Genomic DNA, 22,831 nt, shown 5'->3' on the forward strand with positions numbered 1-22,831 from the left:
TAACAAAGATAAGTAAGATGTACATTAGGCAAGTAGAACAAAAATACTCAATTACTGGTACCTTACAGTAGTATGGAAGTACGTCATTGTTGTAAAATGTTGGTTTAAAGCACCTGAAAAAGAAGTTCATGTTGTTTCAAGTTTACTACAATCTAAAGAAAATGGTCACTATTTACAGCACTTGATTTACAGCTGTATGTGAAAAGGTGTGCTACTTTAAAGTAATTTAGTTTTACTGTGAACCGTCACAGGGAGTGCTTTTAGTTTGAAGTAACATACACGGAAGTTGTCTGTTGTGTACTCTTGCTAGCTTACTGAGATACACTTGAGATGCTTGATCCAGAACATGTCCATCTGCTCACGTTCTTCTTTGTTAAACTGCAACATATTGAACAGTAAATGGTCCCAGTAAAAGACAGACGTTTTGGACGTCATTCCACTACAGGCATAGTCACTCCTGACGGCTGATTAAATACAAGGATATCAGACTTCATGTGGCGAGCCTAAACATTAATTTCCGACATGTTTCTCGCTCTCAAATAATTTACTAATGTAAGTTAGAGAAATGTGGTCAAATATATTTAGTATATATATATTATAATATATAGGGTTATGTAAAATAATTATAAAATAAATAACTACTGAATTATGGAAAAGGGGTAGGATTACATAAGAGTTTACTTCTTCCTACTTCTTCACAGACATGTTCAGATAGATCAGCTTTAACAGACAAACCCCAAATGCAAATTACGGGACTGAAAATCCCCCTACAACTTAAAATGAATGCAAGCATGAAATGAGACCGCACCACTGCTTTGCTATGCTTTATTGCGTCATACATGCTTGTTTTAACACACCGCATTTGAAAAGTTCTTACACTCTTTACATAGCCATGAAAAGTATTAGTGTATTCAGTTGCTAAATTTCTTTTTAGAAGAAGAATATGTTTGCACAAGAGTAATAATGCAACATTGCTGATGCAATTAAGATGTTTTTTAAAGAGGGATTAAGATACATATCACAAGAATGTTGGTGGGAAACTATTACATTGAGTTATTCCTAAACCCGGACCTTGAAGAAGTTTCCATGATATCTCCATCAAAAAAAAGATAAACTGGGGTCATTATTTTTGATTTACTGGATGTTATAAGAGACTGAACGTTTGTTTAAAGCAACATTTAAAACATGACTTGCAAAGCAACAACTTTCTACATCTGACAAACGATGTAAGCATTCAGGAAACATTCGTGTGTCACTCTCCAGAAGGCGTTTTCTGACAGCATGGTGCAGCCTGTATCCTGGATGGATTTGTCTGGCTGCCCTTCCCCCCATTTTGTAAAGGTCAGAGGTCGCATTTTCCCATCAGTTTCGAAATTCCCCTGAACTTTGTTAGTGTTGACGTTGATCCAGGCTGTTTTGTAAACGTCACCAAAGAATTCAGTGAGCATGTTGTTCTCCTCCTCGTTCTGGGGCAAAGCCAGCTCTAAGCCTCGTTGGGAGCAGAACTCGACGGCCCTGGAGAAAGAGTCTCTCTTCTTGTAGGACACAAAGTATTTCTGACCAACTCTTCGGACAAAGTCATAGTTCACGACTGAAATGTAAAGAGAACAACAAGCAACAAATCAGAAATGAATAAAGTGAAAACAATTGTTCAAGTACTTCCAAACTGTATTGTCATCTTGGTCATCAAGCTCTGTTCAGAAGCCTTTAGTAAAAGCATGCTGGAACATTTGCGGTTTTTACATCAAAATAATGTTGCAGTCCAGATGTAAATACATCAATTAAACCATGTATTCAAGTGATTTTTACAACATGTTTATAACAAAAAAGAATCTTACATTTTGTGTCACTTGAACGACTACAATTAATGTCCAAATTCACATGCAATCCCTCCCTGTATCACTCCCTTTGAATGCATGAACAGGATACTTACCCAGCTCTAACTTAGCGAGGCTGTTCTTTAAGGTTTCAAGTTCCTGACCAGAGACACCTGGATCAAACAGATCACGTTCAGTTACCAAACTGGCTGTAATTGGACCTCTGTCCACATTTTGGCAGATATCTACCGTCTAATGAAAAGCTTATGTTCTCTTGTTTAAATTCTTTTTTCCTTCTCTGAACACACTGAATGATGCCAACATTTTCTTCAAAAAAAAAAAAAGAGCCTTTTCACTGTTAGTCTTGTTTGCCGTTACAAGGAATTATTATTATTGAAAATTAAATACTGTAGTTTCAGAAACATTTAAAGTTCCTTGCGGATGCTTCAAGACAATTACCTTTAAGTTGTACTACTTCCCTGTATTTTAGTTCCCTAATGAACAGCAGGTAATCAGCTGGTGAAAGTAAATTTATAAAATACATACTACGCTCTTTAAAATATAGAAAAGTTATAACCTTGCTCACAAGGTACAGCAGGTCCAGGATTTCCCATCTCTCCTTTTGCTCCAGGAAAACCTGTGTACAAGAGCAGGGAAAGATGACAAATTCATAGGCCCTTAGGATGTGTGTTGTCTCAAAGACAGATTGTTGATGAGCATGAAAGTATACAGCTATTTAATTATCAGCCTGATTTTGTAACAGTATATGACAAGTAACAAACTGGCCACATCTTCTGGGAGTTAGAAGACAGTGTGTTGTGGTTTAGCGAAATAAGGACCAAAATGCAGAGATGACAGGCAGGCAGGAGAAAGATTAAGTCAAAGATTTATTTTAACAAGAGTCCAAATAAACACGGAACAAAATGCAAAATGCAAAAAAAATAACTATAGGAAAACACAAATTCCACAGTCCAAAAAGTTCAAAGAGAAAAATGAAAACAAAAACCAGGATCACATGAACTAAGGAAAAATTCCAAATGCAGAAGACGCCGTCAGGAACAGGGAAACAGCAAACAACAAACCAACACAAAAGGATGTGACAAGAGACAAAGAGAGAGGTTAAATACAAGAGGTGACGCGCAAACTAGGAACATATGATACAACAGGTGAATCACATCAGGGTGGGGACGACAATCACAAACGCGGGAAACATAAGGCAGGTAGTAAACCAGATAGGGGAACAGCGTGTCAAAATAAAACAGGAAACAGAACATACAGATACTCAAGACAGGCACAACACCAACAACAAAAGACCACGGAGGACACAAGAACACAAGAAGACAAGACAGAACCAAAATAACAGAAAAGAAGGCACAGAAAACAAAGCAATATACCAAAATCATAACACGATGTTGGGCAAGTGACTTCCAAAATGTAATACATTATTGATTACTAGTTACTGTTAATTAAGAGTAATTAGTTATATTACATTATTGCTGTCTTTCAATTGTAATGCTTTACACTACTTTTGCGTAACTTTTGAGTTGCTTTAACCTAAATAACAGCCGAAGTATGAATTGGCAGGTAGGTTGTAAATTTCACCATGGGATCAACAAAGTCTCATCTTTATCCACTATAGTTAATCACAATTTATTCATAATATTGTTCATAATATTTTGTATTATTAATGTAACTAAAGTGAGTAAAACGTATAATAGGCCTACTTCACTCTGAATTGTGGTGGAGTAGAAGTATAAAGTAAGAGTTAATGAAAATACTCAATTCAAAGTAGGCCTACCGTGCAATTGTATTGAAGTACTTTCCACCACTGCTAAAAATGTAATGCTAGTATTTACATGTAGCAAGGCTAAACAGTAATTCTCAACATGTTTATAACTGTAAGCTGCTGTCTGAGCTGACGTAGGGGCCTACCGTTCACCTGGGAACAGTAACGGGACAGTTTGTTCCAACGCAGCGTAAAAAACTCCTGAAAAAAATGTCCATCTCGCAAATGTCCCTGTCTCTGCAGTCATTTCAACCACCAAATTCCAGGAAATAACACTCACAAACCTTTTTTTCTGTGCTGAAATGTTTTGCTCTGTTGGTGAAGTTAAAAAAAAAAACATCACTAAATGTCGGTTTAAAATGTATTGTAACTCACGTTACTGAGATTGTAACACCTATTACGGAAATTTTATACGGAATGCAGTATATAACTGTGTTACAGCAAAAAGGAATACATAACTGTAATTAGGCTAAATTTAGGCCACAAAAAGTGAGCGTTATTCAGCAACGAAAATTAAGTTTAGGCACCAAAACGACTAGTTAAGTTTAGGAAGAAGTGCTTTGAATTAAAACACTCCGAAGAAAAACGCCCTGTTCTTGTACAGCAGCAGTCAATGTGGTGCAGCAGCGGGGGGGGGGGGGGGTCCAACAGAGGGGTGCCAGAATTCAGACTAATAAGGACTAGAGTCTGGTCAGAACGAGTGTTCCTAGGAGCATGATTGTGGAAGTCAATATTACCCACCAGGTGGCCCAGGTAGCCCACGTGGCCCAAGTGGCCCAGGTGGCCCAGGTGTCCCAGGTATCCCACGTGGCCCATCAAGTCCTGGGTCACCTTTAGGACCAGGAGGTCCTGGAAGCTGACTGTGGCCAGTAGAAGACATCAGGCAGAGGACGCAGAACATGAGGAACATCTTCATCTTCAGAATACAGAACATCATAACAGTTATTGGAGCTATCAGGGATGTCAATAAGAATGAGAGACAGGGGGTGCTTAGCCCCACCGGGTTATTTGTAACTTGCGTTTGCAAAATCTTTGCACTCCCATCTTTTGTAACTGTTTTAGATTTACACTTATGTCAACAACCAGTCAACAAACCAAGATGTTAACCAGTAAAAAGTGACAGACGTATCCTCTTCTTCCATTTTACTCTGTTCAACAAAAGAACTTTATCATGTAAGCTATTGATACGGATCCTATTTAAAGTGGCTACTGTGTAAATACACAGACCTGATGGCGGAAGGAATAAAAGATTTGGGGCAATGATTGGTGTATATGTACTACATTTCTTTTAGACCTTTGAAATCTACAGTATTAGCAATATATTTAAGAATTTGTCAAATTTAAGGCTACATCAGGAATATTGTTTTATTATAATTAACAACCATTAATTAACAAAGTAATTCACATGAAATCAAAGGTGGTCATTAAAGAACTCAGAAATAAAAAAGACCACTTATTAAAAAGGGTGTGGCTCCGGTAGTTCCCAGTTTATTATAACACTTCAGAAAAACTGATGCAATTTATATAGATGAGCTGCAGCAACACTAAATTTCCAAAATGCAAAATAGAATTCTATTACAGCCTGACTTCAGTGCAGCACCAAGTGTGCTGTTGTAAGTTAGTTTTTGTGCCTAAACTTAACCAAACTGTGACCGTTTCATAATGTTAACCACATGTTGAACACCAGCACCAAGCATTCTGTTGTGAAGTAATTTAAAAGGTTTTAACAACACTTAATCTAGCACCAAGCAGTGATAAACAGAAAGGTACTCACTGATTACCGAGAAGAGATCTGCAGGATGTGCTACTTTCGCTTCTTCCAAAGAAAAGTGATCGAGAACGTGGTGAGTGCACATGTAAGAAATTCAGTTCAGCGTAAACAACAGATGTTCATGTTGGTGATGTCATTTGGCACTACACTGAACCTCAGAGAAAAACAGAGTCCAAGAGCCTCCCTCACGAGACTGCAGAGCTTATTGTGGACGGCCTTTCTATACGGTCCTTAAAACAAAGACGCATTCCATGTTCATATGACATTACAAACATGTTCAAATATGGTCATTGTAATTATAACAAGGGCAAAGAAGCAAAGGAGGAGAAGAATAGAGCGCCACGTAGGATGAAAGTTGGGGAGTGAATGGGTCAAACAAGCACAGGACATTTGACCATGAGACTCAAAATCATGTCCAATTTGAAAGTAAAAGTAAAAGCTTATACTTTTCAGAACAAACAGAGCTGCGTCACTTTCTGCATCACCTGATTAACCAGCAGTGAAGTAACCCAAACCACAATCTTTTTCCAAATTTAACTAAGTAGTTTTACTGACTAAACTTTAAGTTATGTTACGAAATTTTTAAAACTAGCACCAAGCAAGCTATAATTTTTAAAGTTTTAATAAAACTAAATCTAGCACTAAATAGTGATAGACAGAAAATAACTCACTGAATAATAGAACGTAGTTAGAGTGCATTTATAAGAAATTCAGTTGAGCAGAAACAACAAATTGTGTTGTTTATGTTGCGGATGCCATTTGGGACAGAACCCTGAAAATAGGAGGAAAAGTCCTGTTTAACCAGCAGGGCTGTGAGACTGCAGAACTTATTCTGGATGGCGTTTCTGTATTTCTTTAAAACAAAGACACATACCATGTTGATATGACTTTACAAATGTGTTTCTCTACATACCACTGCCTTGTCCACTTTAAAACCAAACTGTAATACAAATTCTCTTTTCTATGTGTAAGGAAAAATAAACTACAGTGATCATAGACCCGTTGTATTTTTTACAGCAAAGGTGTCCAGTCGAATTTTCTTGTAAAACACACAAAAATTGTATTTACATTCACCAAAAGGCATTGTGTGAGGTGTGACAAATGTTTGAGAGCTCAATTTTCATCATCATGATTTTTAAAATATTCAAAATTTGGCAACGTTAACATAAATGTTTTCTAGCTAGCAGTCTTCTTCACTGCCCTGTCAGTTTGCATCTCTAATGTTGTGCCAAAAACACAAGGCTCTTTTAAAAGATTTCAGTCTTAACAAACATTCAGGTTGACATTTTACCAATCCTGTAAGCTTTCTATTACACATTTTCAACAGGTACTTATCTGTTATCTTAGCTGTAGCTAGGCAGCCAAAATGTAAATAAGGTTGCCTGGAGTTTGGAATAAATGAAATGAGACTTGTTCACTGCTGTAAACTTTATTGTGAAGTACCGTATGCTTTTAGAGGTCATCGTTGCTTCTATCCATCTATCATATTGTTCCTTTAATTGTAAACTTTTCATTATGTAATATGTCTGTGAAACTGTTTTAATGCCATGCTGATGATGCAATTGTTGCAAATGTTTCCGTAGTTAGGACTGAGATCTAAGATATTGGTTTTGGGTTACTGTAACGTCTGGAAGAAAATATGTCTGAGAGCAATGGTTCTAAATCTGGAACACAAGACCTTTCTACATCTGACAAACGATGTAAGCATTCAGAGAACAATCGTGTGTCACTCTCCAGAAGGCGTTTTCTGACAGCATGGTGCAGCCTGTATCCTGGATGGATTTGTCTGGCTGCCCTTCCCCCCATTTCGTAAAGGTCAGAGGTCGCTTTTTCATATCGGCCTCAAAATTCCCCTCAGCTTTGTTAGTGTTGACGTTGATCCAGGCTGTTTTGTTATCATCCCCAAACACTTGAGTGAGCATGTTGTTCTCCTCCTCGTTCTGGGGCAAAGCCAGCTCTAAGCCTCGTTGGGAGCAGAACTCGACGGCCCTGGAGAAAGAGTCTCTCTTCTTGTAGGACACAAAGTATTTCTGACCAACTCTTCGGACAAAGTCATAGTTCACGACTGAAATGTAAAGAGAACAAAATGCAACAGGTCAGAAATGAATAAAGTGAAAACAATTGTTCAAGAACTTCCAAACTGTGTTGTCGGGCCCTCGAGCTCTGTTCAGAAGCCTTTAGTAAAACATGTTGGAACATTTGTAGTTTTTACACATTGCAAAATTGCCTCATCCAAATATAATATTGCAGAATGTAGGCCTACATAAATATATCAACAGTATTTTTACAGGCCAGTCATTAAGAACAAGCTCTTATTTACAATGGCAACCTGACAATAACGTGACCATAGTAAAAGAAAAAACCCATTAGTATAGTAAAAACCTATTTTACAAGGAATCTAACAAAGCAGTGTCTCTTTAACAGCAATAACCTTTTTCCATTTACATGCAATTACTCCCTTTGAATGCATGAACAGGATACTTACCCAGCTCTAACTTAGCGAGGCTGTTCTTTAAGGTTTCGAGTTCCTGACCAGAGACACCTGGATCAAACAGATCACGTTCAGTTACCAAATGGGCTGTAAACTGGACCTGAGTCCACATTTTGTCAGACATGCATTCTCAAATAATGTAAAGAGCAGTGATGGGAATAACAGCGTTATAAATAACGGCATTACATTTTTTCAGTAACGAGTTATCTAATTGATTACTCCTCCAATTTTAATAACAGCGCTGCCGAAAATAAGGCGAGTTACTTTAATTGAAGCTGTTTTTTTTCATCAGACCAACTAGATCTCTGAGCTGAGAGGAAAAGACTTTTTTTCTTCCTTGGTTAGTGGGCTGTGCACGAAAGCTGATTATTGCCTGAGGTTGAGTAAAATATCATGGTAAGCCAATCAGAGGTGTTTGAAAGCACGCATAGTCGGACACAACGAACAACACAAGCAAGTCAGTCAACGAGACACAGGTATGGTGTTATGAAATCGGGGGGGGGGGGGGGGGGGGGGGGTACCTTTGCCTGCTATAGATTTCCCACCGTGGTCAGAAAACATAGGCATATAGCAATTTAAAATGTACCTGAAAGTAACTAGTCACTTTTATAATTTGTAACTGAGTATCTAATTTAGTTACTTTTGATACTAGTAACTGTAACTAATTACTTTTTAAAAGTAACTTGCCCAACACTGGTAAAGTGTATCTTCTCTTCTTCTATCTCTGAACACTCTGATTGATGAGTAAACCAGAATATATTAAATGTTCACTCTTTTCTGACATTTATGTACCTTGATGTATGTGTCCCAGACAGAGATTGACAGTTTATTTGAGTTTGGATTTAAATGGGTGCTTTATATATATATTATATATACTTTAGACCAACAAGAAACATTGGTCTCAAGTAGGGGCGCACGATAGGAGGAAAAAATGCAATACAGTATGCAATAACATCGTTGACTATCGCGATAACAATATTACTTGCAATGAATAAACAGATATTGAAATGTGCTCAGTTCTGCATTTCTGTTGGCTACAGTATTCTGCATAAATACAACAAATTGCTTGTTGGAATTAAAACAAATTAAATTCTCTGAGTGTCTTTTGCAATATGTCCCAGCCTTTCGATATACGTGTATTACGCCAGTTAATATTACAATGGGTGAGCTCAGTTGGTAGAACAGGCGCACATATAGAGGTTTACTCCTAGACGCAGCTGCCATGGGTTTGACTCAGACCTGTGAAAGTAATTCCATAAAATATGCTCTTTAGAATCTAGAAAATATATAACCTCGTCCACAGGATATAGGAGGTCCAGGCGGTCCCGTCTCTCCTTTTGGTCCAACAAATCATGTGTACATGAGCAGGGAAAGAGACATACAAGATGATCAACAATCTAAAGCTCATTGAGGCTGTTATTACATTACATGTCATTTAGCTGACGATTTTATCCAAAGTAACTTAATTCAGCAACTATATATCAGAGGTTGCACGCCTCTGGAGCAATTAAGGGTTAAGTGTCTTGCTCAGGGACACATTGGTTGATGTAACACTGTGGGAATCAAATTAAATATGTTATATCCATTGTGCCATCACCACCACCTATGTTTGTTATGTTTGATGTCTATTTGAAAAAGAAAATGTTGTATGGATAGAACATTTAGACAGATTTTTGCTATAGTACTCATAGAGGTCTGAGTCACAAGGTTCATTCTCTGGTGAGCATTAAAGCTAAAATACATTGGGCCCATCACTGTCATTTGTTCATGAAGTTTCTCACAGCTGACCAGACTGTTCTCTGAAAACACCAACATAAGTTGTTCACTCAGCAATTACAACTCATATTTACGTTTATAGTAGCTGTAGTAGTTAATGTAAGAGTGTCAAGTACTACATAAGGAGACAAGTTGGGGTATGGATTGGTCAAACAAACACAGGCTTTTCACCCAGGAGACTGGGGTTCATGTCCCCATTTGAAAATTAAAGTAACTGGTGAATTTGTTTTGTACTTCACGGAACAAACGGAGCTATGTCCCTTTATGTAACAAGTGCATTACGAGTAGTGGAGTAACCCAAACCACAATCCTTTTCTAAACTTAACTAAGTAGTTTTGTTACGTAGACATAACCAAATAAGTTCATTTTTGTGCATAAACCTAACTAAACTAAGTGTTTCACAGTGTTAACAATGTGTTTAATACCATGACAGTTGCATTTTTGGTTTAGATATGAGGACAGTAATTGCTTGTGTGGGTTGTATTAGAGGTTAGGAATAAACCACCCATGTTTTTATTATGGTTCGGAGGACTTGTTGCAGCTGACACAGCAAGTCAAATGAAGAAAATATATAAGTGACCTCATAAAGCTCTTGGTAGATTGGAGAGAGCTTGTGGTTAAAAACAAACTGATCTGCCTGTCCAACAGAGGGGTGCCAGAATTCAGACTAATAATGACTAGAGCCTGGTCAGAACGAGTGTTCCTAGGAGCGTGTTTGTGGAAATCAATATTACCCACCAGCTATCCCAGCTGGCCCAGGTGGCCCACGTGGCCCGGGTGGCCCGGGTGGCCCGGGTGGCCCAACATGTCCTGGGTCACCTTTAGGACCAGGAGGTCCTGGAAGCTGACTGTAGCCACTGGAAGACATCAGGCAGAGGACGCAGAACAGGAGGAACATCCTCATCTTCAGAATACAGGGCATCATTTTTTATTCTTTCAGTAAATTAGATCACTAGAGCAGGCAAGATTTTCTGGTTCATAGAGGTAAACTTTATTTAAACATTACTGATAACCTGTTTGTCACTGGGATCAAACATTCTGAAATCTAAATGTCTTTAAGTCCTTTGAAATCTACAGTATTAGACCTATTATTAAGAATTTGCCCTTTTTCAGGCTACATCAGGAATATTGTTGTATCATAGTTTACAACCACTGACTCAAAGTCAGTTACATGAAATCAAAGGGGGTCATTTAAGAATTTAATCTCTGGCAAATAATGACAACCACAAATGATGTGTCTCCTGTAGTCTCCTGTTTGTTGTGACACTTCAGAAAAACTGATACGATTTTCATTGCAATATGTGGTGCAGCAAAACTTAATTTCCAAAATGCAAATTACAATTCTATTACAGCCTGTCTTCAGTGCACCACCAAGTATGCTGTTGTAAAATAATTTAAATTACACTAAATCTAGCACCAAATAGTGTTAAACAGAAAGGTACTCACAGAATACATGAAAAGTGATCTGCAGGATGTGCTACTTCTTCGCTACTTCCAAAGAAAAGTGATCGAGAACGTGGTGAGAGTGCATACGTATAAGAAATATGAGTGTGTTTTGAGGAGTGATTTAAATTGAAACACCGCTTCGACATGTCTGATCAGAAAGGGCATTCCAAAGTCTGGAAACAAACATGTTGCAACACATTGAGTGCATTTTCAATCCATATGAAACACAAGCAAAGCATTTTTGTATTCCATAAAGAAAGTAGGAGCAAGCCAATGGTGGAGAAAGTACTGAACCTCAGTAAAATTGTACGAAAAAGTACAAATAACCAGAGACATATTTACTTCAGTAAAAGTATAAGTTCCACAATGACAACCCTGCTTGAGTAGAAAGTAAATAATAGGCTACCTGATTTTAAGTTTAGTATAAAAAATTGGATCCATGAAGCTACAGTAAGTGTTCCGTTATGTTTTCAGAGGACTAACTGCTTTAGCAGTGGTAACGTTAGTAACACTATTACATGAATAGGGTGGTCACTACTATTGCAGTTTGTCTGGGACTACATTTATCACCTGTAATGTTACTGTGCTGTCACAAATGCGCTATTTCACCCCAGAGTAAAATGAGCAGTGCTAGAGGTAACACTCATGACTGTAGTATTTACCTTGCATCTGGAATCCAAATCATTAGATTTGGATTCCAGATGTACACCACCAGTGCGTATTCGCTCTGATTCTCTCCTCGACCTCAGTCTCTTCAGCATTTTGTCTATCAGCTTCCAAAATTTCAAACTCCTCGTCTGTGAACCCGGTCGGTCAAATTTCTGATAGATGAGTTTATCTATAGATCTACCTGTTGAGCCACTCGTGATCGACTAGTTGTGCTTTAAGAGACTGTGAGGGGGTTCAAGAGCGCTCCCTGTCTGTGGAATTTTCAAATTGTTGCAAACTGAAAACCTTTTTTTTTTACCATCCCAGGTGCATTTCCCCGGCTTCAGGTATGTGCTCTGAGTATCACAGACCCGTCCGTCGCTTCATGTCCACTCTCTCTGGAAAAATAGAGGTGAGCAGCGCGGCTGGTAGTGTAGCAACTTCAGTTTGTTTTAGTGGACTCGCTCTGCTGTGGGCAGTGACGCGTTGCATCTGTGCGTAGACCTCCGATGAAGTGCCGCGCACAGCCTCCTCTAAACTTTGTCAGAGACCAGAGACCCAAATGGGCCTCTGTGTCTGTCAGACGATCTGAATAAGATACTACCATATCAGCGGAGCAATAACATGCACAGCAGACTATATTACTATATTACTCTCCAAATCTCGGACAACAGAGATGGAGGAGTTATATTTTGAATGTGCACAAAGTTGTAAACATGAGCAGAAATCTGATTAAATACATCTGAGCTATACTATACAATATATACGACACTGCAACGTTGGGCCACTATTGTGCTTCTCTAACCTCTTTGCATCTCTAAATGCAACTGTAAATAATTCATCCAATGTTTTATAAAATGAACAAATAGTCTTTATTTTCCCAAAAAAAGTAATTACAGTAAGTGGGGCACAGAGGAGGAGGGCCAAACAAAGGTTAAAGGATTAGAATTTATGTAAATCAGTGGTTCTCATTCTTTAGAATTTAAGTGGTCTTAGTTGATCCCTCAACATTAATTTGTATTAATATTTATTTTGGATCCTTGGTCCCTACACCAGGGACCCCTGGACCTGTTCACCACAGACCCAAATCTTCTCAGCTGTTGCTGAGATGTGCTACTGGTTTTTCATGTGGCTCATCATTTTTGGCACATTGTCTGGGTCAGTTCTTATATCATAATAAGTTATTAATGTAAATAATGTAAATGCTGAATGCCCTAAAACCTGTTGATACTACAACAATGCAAAGGCTCTTAACCCTACAGTTTTGCACATATCATGCTAGACTTGATTTCTCAATTTCTTTTGCAAAAAACTCTACAGAAAGTGCCATTTAATGGTTTATTTTACTAATTCTTTTCCTGGGGGGGCATACCCCTAGACCCCCCTAGGAAGAGCCCCATCCCCCCACATATAACAAATCCCAATTTAACCCTTGTGTTTTCTTCCTGTCAACCATGGTCAATTATAGTATTGCTTTTTCCAACATTTTTGCCACTTTTTCAATGTTTTGGGTGCTTTTTTTATGTTTTGGGTGTTTTTTCCCAAAGGTTTTTGATATTTTTAATGTTGTCTTAATTTAATGGCCCATTTTTTTTGACAAACAAAAAGTTAACTGAATACGGGTCAATTTGACCCAAGGACAACATGAGGGTTAAACCCTGAAGGATAATGATGATGAAGGAGCCAAAGATATTGCTTTGTACGCGGCAAAATATGGGTTGGCTCCACCAAATCTCACTCCAAGGTTTTAGGAAAAGTTGGCAGCTCTGCATCTCCTTGCTGTAGCCTTCACTCAGCTTGCCCATAACTGCCTGAAGTGCGTTGCAAGATGGCCGCCGTTCTACCTGCCTAAAGGACTTTGATTGTACTGGCTTTGTTTATGTACTGTACACTACAACTAATTAAAAAAAGACCAACAATATAATATAGGGATACTGTATCTTATTTGTAACATAAACGCAAGCATGTTGATGACACAAAACATACAATGCGACAAAGCAGACACGTCGTGCACAGCAGCAAACAAAGTGAAAGATGTATGCAATCCATTTAAAGCACAACTCTGGTCTCGCCTTGTGAATGGGAGTGCTAGGGGCCCTTCTATGATAGCATCAAAATCAACATTTTTAAAACACTAAGAAGGCTCGACACAACATGAGACTTTGCTCCAAGTCTCACCTGTGGCTCAACACATGAACTCAGCAATTAGAACATCATTTGTGCACAAAGCGTTTACAAAGCAACTCATAGCAAAATGGCGACAAGGGGAAATATTTCTGCTAAAGTGAGTTGTTCAGTCCAACTTTTCTTTTTGGTCAACCTGATCAGAACCAGAATATAACAAAGCCATACGAGGGAAATAGTTTAATGTTAAACCACAAACCCTCCCATTACAACCACAACATCATAAAACTGGAAAGTACTTTGCTTACCTATTAGTGAGCTTGCCAAGTTGCGCAGCGTGGTCGGTCCTGTGCCGTTGTCTTCTTCACCTAACACGTGAATTAGTCACCTCAGAGCAGAGGCCCCCCTACTGGGGTGGGGGTGTAACAATTCGGTTTGCAAACTAAATTAAAGAAGTGAAATTTCTTAGTTGTGAAAATTGTTCTATTGATAGATTCTTGTTTTAAGTATTTTCACTAATAAAAAATTCAAGCACAAAAGTACTTTTTTTAAGCTAAATTGATATCAGCCTTAAAATAAATAGATTATCTTGCTATGCTGTTTATCTTACTTAGATTGCATAAGTCCAATATTTTTGAGTGAATTTAAATCAAGTGACAGCAAACCTTTATGCTACTTCAAAAACTCAGAACAACTAAAAACAACCAAACGGGAACGTTGTGTGAAGGTACGGTGCAACTGCAGGGGAACGTTACAGTTGGTTGGTTCTCTTAATGTTTAGGGAACGTTATAACCAGGAGGGAACGTTCCCTAAACGATTTTGGTTTGGTTCGAACTAACCTTTAGAGAACCAAAAACTAACATTCCCTAACGTTCCCTAAACGTTCTTTGTTAGTGGGGTATCTGTTGAATTTTCCTCCTGTTACTCTGTCCAAAGTGACTGTTTCCATCTGGAAACTAAGCTGCGCGGTTCAGGGAACAACTCTGACTGGCACATGATCAGACAGTGGTTTATGGAAAAGTAGATTGGCTTTGGAAAAAAACGCAGCGTTCTATGAAATGACGCATTTAAAATAATCGCTCGATCATGCAAATTTGATTGTGGGAAGTCAAAATCGTGATTGTGATTAAAATTTGATTAATTGTGCAGCCCTACTAGCTAGCTTTTCCCATTGGTTTTGTTGACGAAAGTAACTGTGCTTTTCGGTGTTGCACTACTCACTCTTTCTTTAACTGTCTATGTAATCACTCTGACCAAGTAGCACTGCTTTACCTTTCTGGGAATATACAGTAGTTCCCAGTTAGCATGCAGTTAGAAGATGACTGTGTCTCATGTGACCTTGTTATTAGTACACCCTGTGACTATACAAATCACAATATGTAAATAAGAACATGTTGACATTATTTTGTGACTTATTTGAAGCAGTAGCTAGTTGGAACCAGTTACCTGCAGGGTCTTTGCTAGGCTAAGCTAATGCTGGGGGCGTCAGACAGAGTAACAGCACGCATGGAGATGAGAAGGGTATGTATTGACTTGTCTAACTCTGGTGGTTACGGTAAATAAGCTAAAGTCCCAATAAGTCGGTGTGTTCCTTTAATGCTTACAGTAGATCTAGGTTACATGATCAAAATCCTTGTGGAGAAAATGAATGGAATTCTGGTTTAGCTATGTTGTCAGTTGAGAAGCCATCCACAGGGTTCTGCGGTTGCCTAGCAACGGTACTAAGCTGAAGCCATTGGTTGGCTGTGATGGTTTTGATCTCTGACATCAGATTCTAAAAGGCCTTTGATGCTTTGTGATGTCATGCAATACAACTTTCTTTAGAATATAGACCCATATACATCCAAGTCCCTCCTATTTCTATCCATAGAGTTGAAGCAAGGTTATTTTGAGACCAGATCATAATTTGATACAACACAAATCTAAAAAAACTGTAGGCTACTAAATACCTCTTTCGATACCACTGCAAGAAGAGCAAGAGTCCTTGAAACACAAAACAGGATTTTTTTTTGTAATCTCACACAGTGCTGGTACAGAAAAAGTCAACCAATACAGTTGATTTGAACAATTATCATGTCTGGACCAGAAATATCACAGACAGAGGACATGCCTGAGGTTACAGGAGAGAGTGTTTGCCCACTGATCGAATCCTTTTTTAAAAGGATAACAGGGGAACAGTGGGAATCGTTGAAATCCTGCACCCCCGATGATTCCACTAAAATTATGGTGGCTGACCTGGTTTTGGATATAATAACATTGTTGTCAAAGGTCTGTTTGGTAAATCTTAGGAGCAGGAAAGCTGCAGCGTCTGAGGAGGTGCTGGTTTCTGAGAAGGGTGTTATGTCCAGTCTGGGTGACGTACTCTTTCGGAGTTTTGCCGGGGTTCTGAATGCTGAGGACCAAGTTGAGTGTGTCAGCTCACAGCGCTTGACAGGTTTGGTCGGTAAAGAGGTCGCAGAAAGTGTCAAATCTGCTCTCTCCACTACTATGTGCACTACAGAGCCTTTGATAATTCAGCACATCACTCCCCCTCGCAGGCTTAATGCCATGGTTGGTCATGTCTGCAAAATGGTAAAAGCTTTAACAGCCAAGATAAAAACTTTGTGCTCAGCTCAAACCTGTATGGCGACAAAGAGTCATACCAGTCCTACGCAGAAAAAAGGACAGATGCCCTTCCAGGGAGAAGTGACAGAAGGTATGGAGCCAGAAGACACTGATGACCAGACAGAACATGAGACCGAAGGCATGGACCCGAAAGAGACCAACGACTACATCAAACCACCATGTAAAGCTGTGGAACCAGAATTCCCGGAGATCATCTCATCAGACGACAGTGTGATTGAGATTCCAATATTGACGTCTGTCGCAGATATAATCATAACGGAGGTGATGGCGATAATTGATCCTCTTTTGAATCAAGTGCCGGACTTCAAGTATCAGCTGATACATTCTGAATACTCTCGGGAGATTGAAGATGTTGCAGAAGACATTGCTCGGTCAATAACTCAAATTAAGGTTTTGGACGGGGCAGAAGCTGCAAGTCCACAGTACCAACAGACGTTCAAGCTGTTTGTAAAAGCAATAGCGAGCAAGATCAAGACTTTTTTCACAATGCGCTTGGCCAAAGCTTGGTATTATCATTTATTGGAGGAGCTCAAGGCCAAATTCCCCAAGCAATCAAACGCTGAAAGCGAGCACTCAAGACAGACAGCCATAGAGAAATTTGACTCACTGCTTCAGACTGAGGATAACAACAAACTACTGCATGGGAATGTTGTTAATGTGATTCAGAAGTTCAAGAATATGACCCCCGGAAAAATCATGACATTCACACAGAAATTTACCGATCTTCTCTACAGGGACATCACGCCCAATTTGATCCCAGAACCAATGAGAGGGAAGTCATGCAGTAATGTGATTGTTCCTGATTCAGATGCTAACATGTACGCTACAATTCAAAACAAAGTGTGGAATTTCATGGGACTGATGGGGTGGTGGCTGAAAACTCAGATCGGCAGCCACAGTGATAGGATGGCTAACAAAATATTAAAAGAAGTGTCACTGGCAGCACCGCAACTACCGAAGGTCAACATCACAAAGAAGCCTGTGGCAACTGCTCCAGCTCCTAGCTCAGTAGGTGAGGAGACACGTGCCGTACCTGCACCGGATACAACGGCACAGGAAGAACGTAGGAAAGTATTCATCCAGATATTTACAGGGAAGCTGGTTTCTCGGATATACAGGAAAACAAAGGTGAACTGGTCTATTGGAAACCCAGAGGACAACGTTTACCATCTGTTCAATAGAACATGGGCCAACGTCAAGGGTGTAGATTTTGATACTACCCAAAAAACGATTAAAAACCTTGACAAGGCCATTTTCAGGACTTGTGTAAGAAATGCGGCTGTGCAGAGGAGGTGCTGCTCTCCTGCGTCTAAAAGATCCAGCACTGGAAGATGTATATGCTTACTCTGTCAAAGAATACCTGATGACACCACCAAAAGCGTAGCACCATCTGCAGGTTCTTCCTATCTGTGGGAAAAGCCATCTCCACTATCTGCAGACGTAGAGATACGCCGAGAGAAATGCCAGTGTAATGGTACTTTTTCTACCAAGTTAGGGTTTTCTCTGGGTGATCCGAGTGTTTCTCCCACACTCAAGAAAATGAAGAAAAAAAAACATTTGCAGCAAAGGGCTCCAGTCCTGCCTCACATCCAGATTACCATCTCCTCCACTGGGAGACCCATGGAGCAGGAGGTTACCTAGATGGGGGGCAGGACTTGAGCTTTCAGGGCCACCTCAGTGGTCAACAGTGACACCTCACAGCTAGAAGGCGAGGGTTCAGTGATTGGTCCTGAGCTTTTCTGAGTTTGTGTCCTGTCTTCTATGGCGCTAAGTATGGGTTTATCCTGGGTGCTCCGGTTTCTTCCCACGTTGAGTGCGTACAACATCTAACTGATTTAGGTTGGGGAGAGTTCTAGCCTGACCAGGCTCCTCTCTTTACCCTGTCTCTCTTGGTTATGCTTTGATAAAGCTTATAGTTAGGGCATAGAATTGAATATTGTTAGTGAGTGAGGAGTCGCAGCGTCCGCCTAACCCGGCCCACCTGCTTCTTGTCATAGTTGTAAGATTTATCTATCATATAATCAAGCATATGTTAAAACTAAAGGTAGACTTGGCATACAGCCCGATCCGGTTGGGGAGAGTTCTAGCCCAACCAGGCTCCTCTCTTTACCCTGTCTCTCTTGGTTTTGCTGTAATAGTTTTAGACAGCTGGGGACATCCTTTGATACACTGAGCTCCTCGCTCCTCTATCTTCCTATCTTTTCATTTATGTGCATTTATGTCCTTATGTTCTTTTTTCCCCAGCATGTTCCCTCGGATCAGGGATGCTCCAAAATCATGGTAGCAACTGTCGCCATGGTCCCGCTACACGTTCTGCGGTGCCATGTTCATCTGCTACACTCTGCAGTGCCCAGCTACGTCCTGCTGTGCCTTGTAATGCCGCACAGTGCCCTGCTATGCCATGAACTACTACAAAGAACTGCTACAAACTACTATTTTTTCTATTTTTGTTATTTCCACTAACCCCAACCGGCCCGTCAGACACTGCCTACCAAGAGTCTGGGTCTTTACGAGGTTTCTGCCTAAAAGGAAGTTTTTCCTCGCCACTGTCGCACTGTTGCTTGCTCTGGAGGAAACTACTAGAACTGTTGGGTCCTTGTAAATTCTGGAGTGTGGTCCAGACCTACTCTATCTGTAAAGTGTCTTGAGATAACTATTGTTATGAATTGATACTATAGATAAAATTGAATAGAAATTGAATTGAATTTAACAAATATAAAATAAAATTGTCTCATTTCTGTCATTATTTGCTGGAAGAGCTAACACGCAACACAGAATGAAACTCTGATTGTTGATTGATGATTGTGGCCTGAGATCACTGATTGTCAGATGTTCCAAATAATTATCAAATATAGGCTACATGAAAAGTTCAACAAAGTAGAAATATTTGGAGCTTGTTAAGATTTGATAGTAACAGGTACTATTCACAAGTTCTTCTTTGATGGAGAGGGGGGTTATAATTAAGGCATCATCTCTATTCACTTTAATAAATCATAGATTATTCCTAATATTTTCTATGAGTAATATGATGACTGCAAAGTAAATACAGCTATAACAAAGATAAGTAAGATGTACATTAGGCAAGTAGAACAAAAATACTCAATTACTGGTACCTTACAGTAGTATGGAAGTACATCATTGTTGTAAAATGTTGGTTTAAAGCACCTGAATAAGAAATTCATGTTGTTTCAAGTTTACTACAATCTAAAGAAAATGGTCACTATTTACAGCACTTGATTTACAGCTGTACTGTATGTGAAAAGGTGTGCTACTTTAAAGTAATTTAGTTTTACTGTGAACCGTCACAGGGAGTGCTTTTAGTTTGAAGTAACATACACGGAAGTTGTCTGTTGTGTACTCCTGCTAGCTTACTGAGATACACTTGAGATGCTTGATCCAGAACATGTCCATCTGCTCACGTTCTTCTTTGTAAAACTGCAACATATTGAACAGTAAATGGTCCCAGTAAAAGACAGACGTTTTGGACGTCATTCCACTACAGGCATAGTCACTCCTGACGGCTGATTAAATACAAGGATATCAGACTTCATGTGGCAAGCCTAAACATTAATTTCCGACATGTTCTCGCTCTCAAATAATTTACTAATGTAAGTTGGAGAAATGTGGTCAAATATATTTAGTATATATATATATAATATATAGGGTTATGTAAAATAAATATAAAATAAATAATTACTGAATTATGGAAAAGGGGTAGGATTACATAAGAGTTTACTTCTTCCTACTTCTCACAGACATGTTCAGATAGATCAGCTTAACAGACAAACCCCAATGCAAATTACGGGACTGAAAATCCCCTACAACTTAAAATGAATGCAAGCATGAAATGAGACCGCACCACTGCTTTGCTATGCTTTATTGCGTCATACATGCTTGTTTTAACACACCGCATTTGAAAAGTTCTTACACTCTTTACATAGCCATGAAAAGTATTAGTGTATTCAGTTGCTAAATTTCTTTTTAGAAGAAGAATATGTTTGCACAAGAGTAATAATGCAACATTGCTGATGCAACCTTAAGATGTTTTTTAACAGGTTAAACATATCAGATGTGGTGTGGAACTATACAGGAGTTAATATGCTCAACCCGACTTTTCTTTAAAGTTCCAGGGGGATGTATTGCCATAAAGCAACAACGCATAAACTGGGGTCATTATTTTTGATTTACTGGATATTATAAGAGACTGAACGTTTGTTTAAAGCAACATTTAAAACATGACTTGCAAAGCAACAACTTTCTACATCTGACAAACGATGTAAGCATTCAGAGAACAATCGTGTGTCACTCTCCAGAAGGCGTTTTCTGACAGCATGGTGCAGCCTGTATCCTGGATGGATTTGTCTGGCTGCCCTTCCCCCCATTTCGTAAAGGTCAGAGGTCGGTTTTTCATATCGGCCTCAAAATTCCCCTCAGCTTTGTTAGTGTTGACGTTGATCCAGGCTGTTTTGTTATCATCCCCAAACACTTGAGTGAGCATGTTGTTCTCCTCCTCGTTCTGGGGCAAAGCAAGCTCTAAGCCTCGTTGGGAGCAGAACTCGATGGCCCTGGAGAAAGAGTCTCTCTTCTTGTAGGACACAAAGTATTTCTGACCAACTGTTCGGACAAAGTCATAGGTCATGACTGAAATGTAAAGAGAACAACAAGCAACCGGTCAGAAATGAATAAAGTGAAAACAATTGTTTAAGAACTTCCAAACTGTGTTGTCATCTCGGTCCTCGGGCCCTCGAGCTCTGTTCAGAAGCCTTTAGTAAAAGTATGTTGAAACATTTGTAGTTTTTACACATTCTAAAATTGCCTCTTCCAAATATAATATTGCAGAATGTAGGCCTACATAACACATCAACATTATTTTTACAGGCCAGTCATTAAGAACAAGCTCTTATTTACAACCTGACAAGAAACGGAAGGAGGGCTAGATGATGAATACATTAAAAATACACACACTTTAGGTATAACAAAAAATTCAATTTGAAGTACTACACAGACAACATTAAACACTTATGACAAGATACTAAGTGCACAGGTACATGAGGTGACTAAGAGAGGGAGAAACCATTCAAATATTTAGGGAGAAACCATTCAAATTTTAAGCAAAGTATTGTGTAATATCACTACTAATAAATATTCTGAGGCCATAGTAAAAGAAAAAAAAAATTGGTAGAGTAAAAACCTATTGTACAAGAAATCTAACAAAGGAGTATCTCTTAAACAGCAACAACTTTCTCCATTTACATGCAATTGCTCCCTTTGAATGCGTGAACAGGATACTTACCCAGCTCTAACTTAGCGAGGCTGTTCTTTAAGGTTTCAAGTTCCTGACCAGAGACACCTGGATCAAACAGATCACGTTCAGTTACCAAATGGGCTGTAAACTGGACCTGAGTCCACATTTTGACATGCATTCTCAAATAATGTAAAGAGCAGTGATGGGAATAACAACGTTATAAATAACGACATTACTTTTTTTCAGTAACAAGTAATCTAATCGATTACTCTTCCGATCTTAATAACGCCGTTACCGTTACTGCCGAAAAATGTGGCGCGTTACTATAATTGAAGTTGTTTTTTTCATCAGACCAACTAGATCTCTTAGCCGAGAGGCAAAGACTTTTTTTCTTCCTTGGTTAGTGGGCTGTGCACGAAAGCTGCTGATTGGCTGAGGTTGAGTGAAATTTCATGGTAAGCCAATCAGTGCTAGAGTTGGGCGGATGTTCAAAAGCCTGCATAGCGATATGTGGATTATTCCAGTTAATATTACAACAGCGTGTGGCCAGGTTAGCTCAGTTGGTAGAACAGGCGCACATATATAGAGGTTTACACCTCGACTCAGACCTGTGAAAGTAATTTCATAAAATATGCTCTTTAGAATCTAGAAAATATATAACCTTGTCCACATAATGTAACAGATCCAGGCAGTCCAATCCGTCCCCTCGCTCCTTTTGGTCCAAAACATCATGTGTAAAAGAGCAGGGAAAGAGACATACAAGAAGATCAACAATCTAAAGCTCATTGAGGCTGTTATTACATTACATGTCATTTAGCTGACGATTTTATCCAAAGTAACTTAATTCAGCAACTATATATCAGAGGTTGCACGCCTCTGGAGCAATTAAGGGTTAAGTGTCTTGCTCAGGGACACATTGGTTGATGTAACACTGTGGGAATCAAATTAAATATGTTATATCCATTGTGCCATCACCACCACCAATGTTTGTTATGTTTGATGTCTATTTGAAAAACAAAATGTTGTATGGATAGAACATTCTGACAGATTTTTGCTATAGTACTCATAGAGATCTGAGTCACAAGGTTCATTCTCTGGTGA

General features: G+C 39.1%; 3 protein-coding genes across 7 annotated transcripts in view; all 3 read right to left on the minus strand.

Moving 5' to 3' along the window:
* Positions 1-808: 808 nt before the first annotated feature.
* LOC116694035 (mannose-binding protein C) lies at positions 809-5,775 on the minus strand. 2 transcript variants are annotated; one of them, XM_032523459.1, is made up of 5 exons: positions 5,385-5,775; positions 4,345-4,519; positions 2,395-2,454; positions 1,934-1,990; positions 809-1,591 (listed from the first exon to the last, which is right to left on the minus strand). In XM_032523459.1, exons 1-5 carry the CDS (start codon positions 5,457-5,459, stop codon positions 1,209-1,211), a joined length of 750 nt encoding a protein of 249 aa, XP_032379350.1. In that variant the 5' UTR covers positions 5,460-5,775; the 3' UTR covers positions 809-1,208. The 2 variants fall into 2 exon arrangements, with proteins under 2 accessions (XP_032379350.1, XP_032379351.1); XM_032523460.1 differs by having other exon boundaries at positions 5,378-5,768.
* LOC116694037 (pulmonary surfactant-associated protein D) overlaps positions 809-22,831 on the minus strand; it is a 23,385-nt gene continuing 1,362 nt past the window's right edge. Inside the window, exons 3-6 of the mRNA XM_032523467.1 lie at positions 22,392-22,442; positions 21,779-21,835; positions 20,679-21,126; positions 809-1,143 (exon numbers count right to left, since the gene is read on the minus strand). Of these exons, the coding sequence (XP_032379358.1) occupies positions 20,744-21,126; positions 21,779-21,835; positions 22,392-22,442 (491 nt within the window). The 3' untranslated portion in view covers positions 809-1,143; positions 20,679-20,743. The remainder of the gene's footprint in view (positions 1,144-20,678; positions 21,127-21,778; positions 21,836-22,391; positions 22,443-22,831) is intronic.
* Positions 6,788-11,324, minus strand: LOC116694036 (pulmonary surfactant-associated protein D). Of its 4 annotated transcripts, none has more exons than XM_032523463.1 (5): positions 11,088-11,324; positions 10,380-10,498; positions 9,158-9,199; positions 7,860-7,916; positions 6,788-7,439 (listed from the first exon to the last, which is right to left on the minus strand). In XM_032523463.1, the coding sequence occupies exons 1-5, from the start codon at positions 11,231-11,233 to the stop codon at positions 7,057-7,059; spliced, it is 747 nt and encodes a 248-aa protein (XP_032379354.1). In that variant the 5' UTR covers positions 11,234-11,324; the 3' UTR covers positions 6,788-7,056. The 4 variants fall into 4 exon arrangements, with proteins under 4 accessions (XP_032379354.1, XP_032379356.1, XP_032379355.1 ...); XM_032523465.1 differs by having other exon boundaries at positions 10,380-10,545; positions 11,088-11,236; XM_032523464.1 differs by lacking the exon at positions 9,158-9,199.

The sequence above is a fragment of the Etheostoma spectabile genome, chromosome 8 (genome assembly GCF_008692095.1).
Source record: "Etheostoma spectabile isolate EspeVRDwgs_2016 chromosome 8, UIUC_Espe_1.0, whole genome shotgun sequence".
Classification (NCBI taxonomy): Eukaryota; Metazoa; Chordata; class Actinopteri; order Perciformes; family Percidae; genus Etheostoma; species Etheostoma spectabile.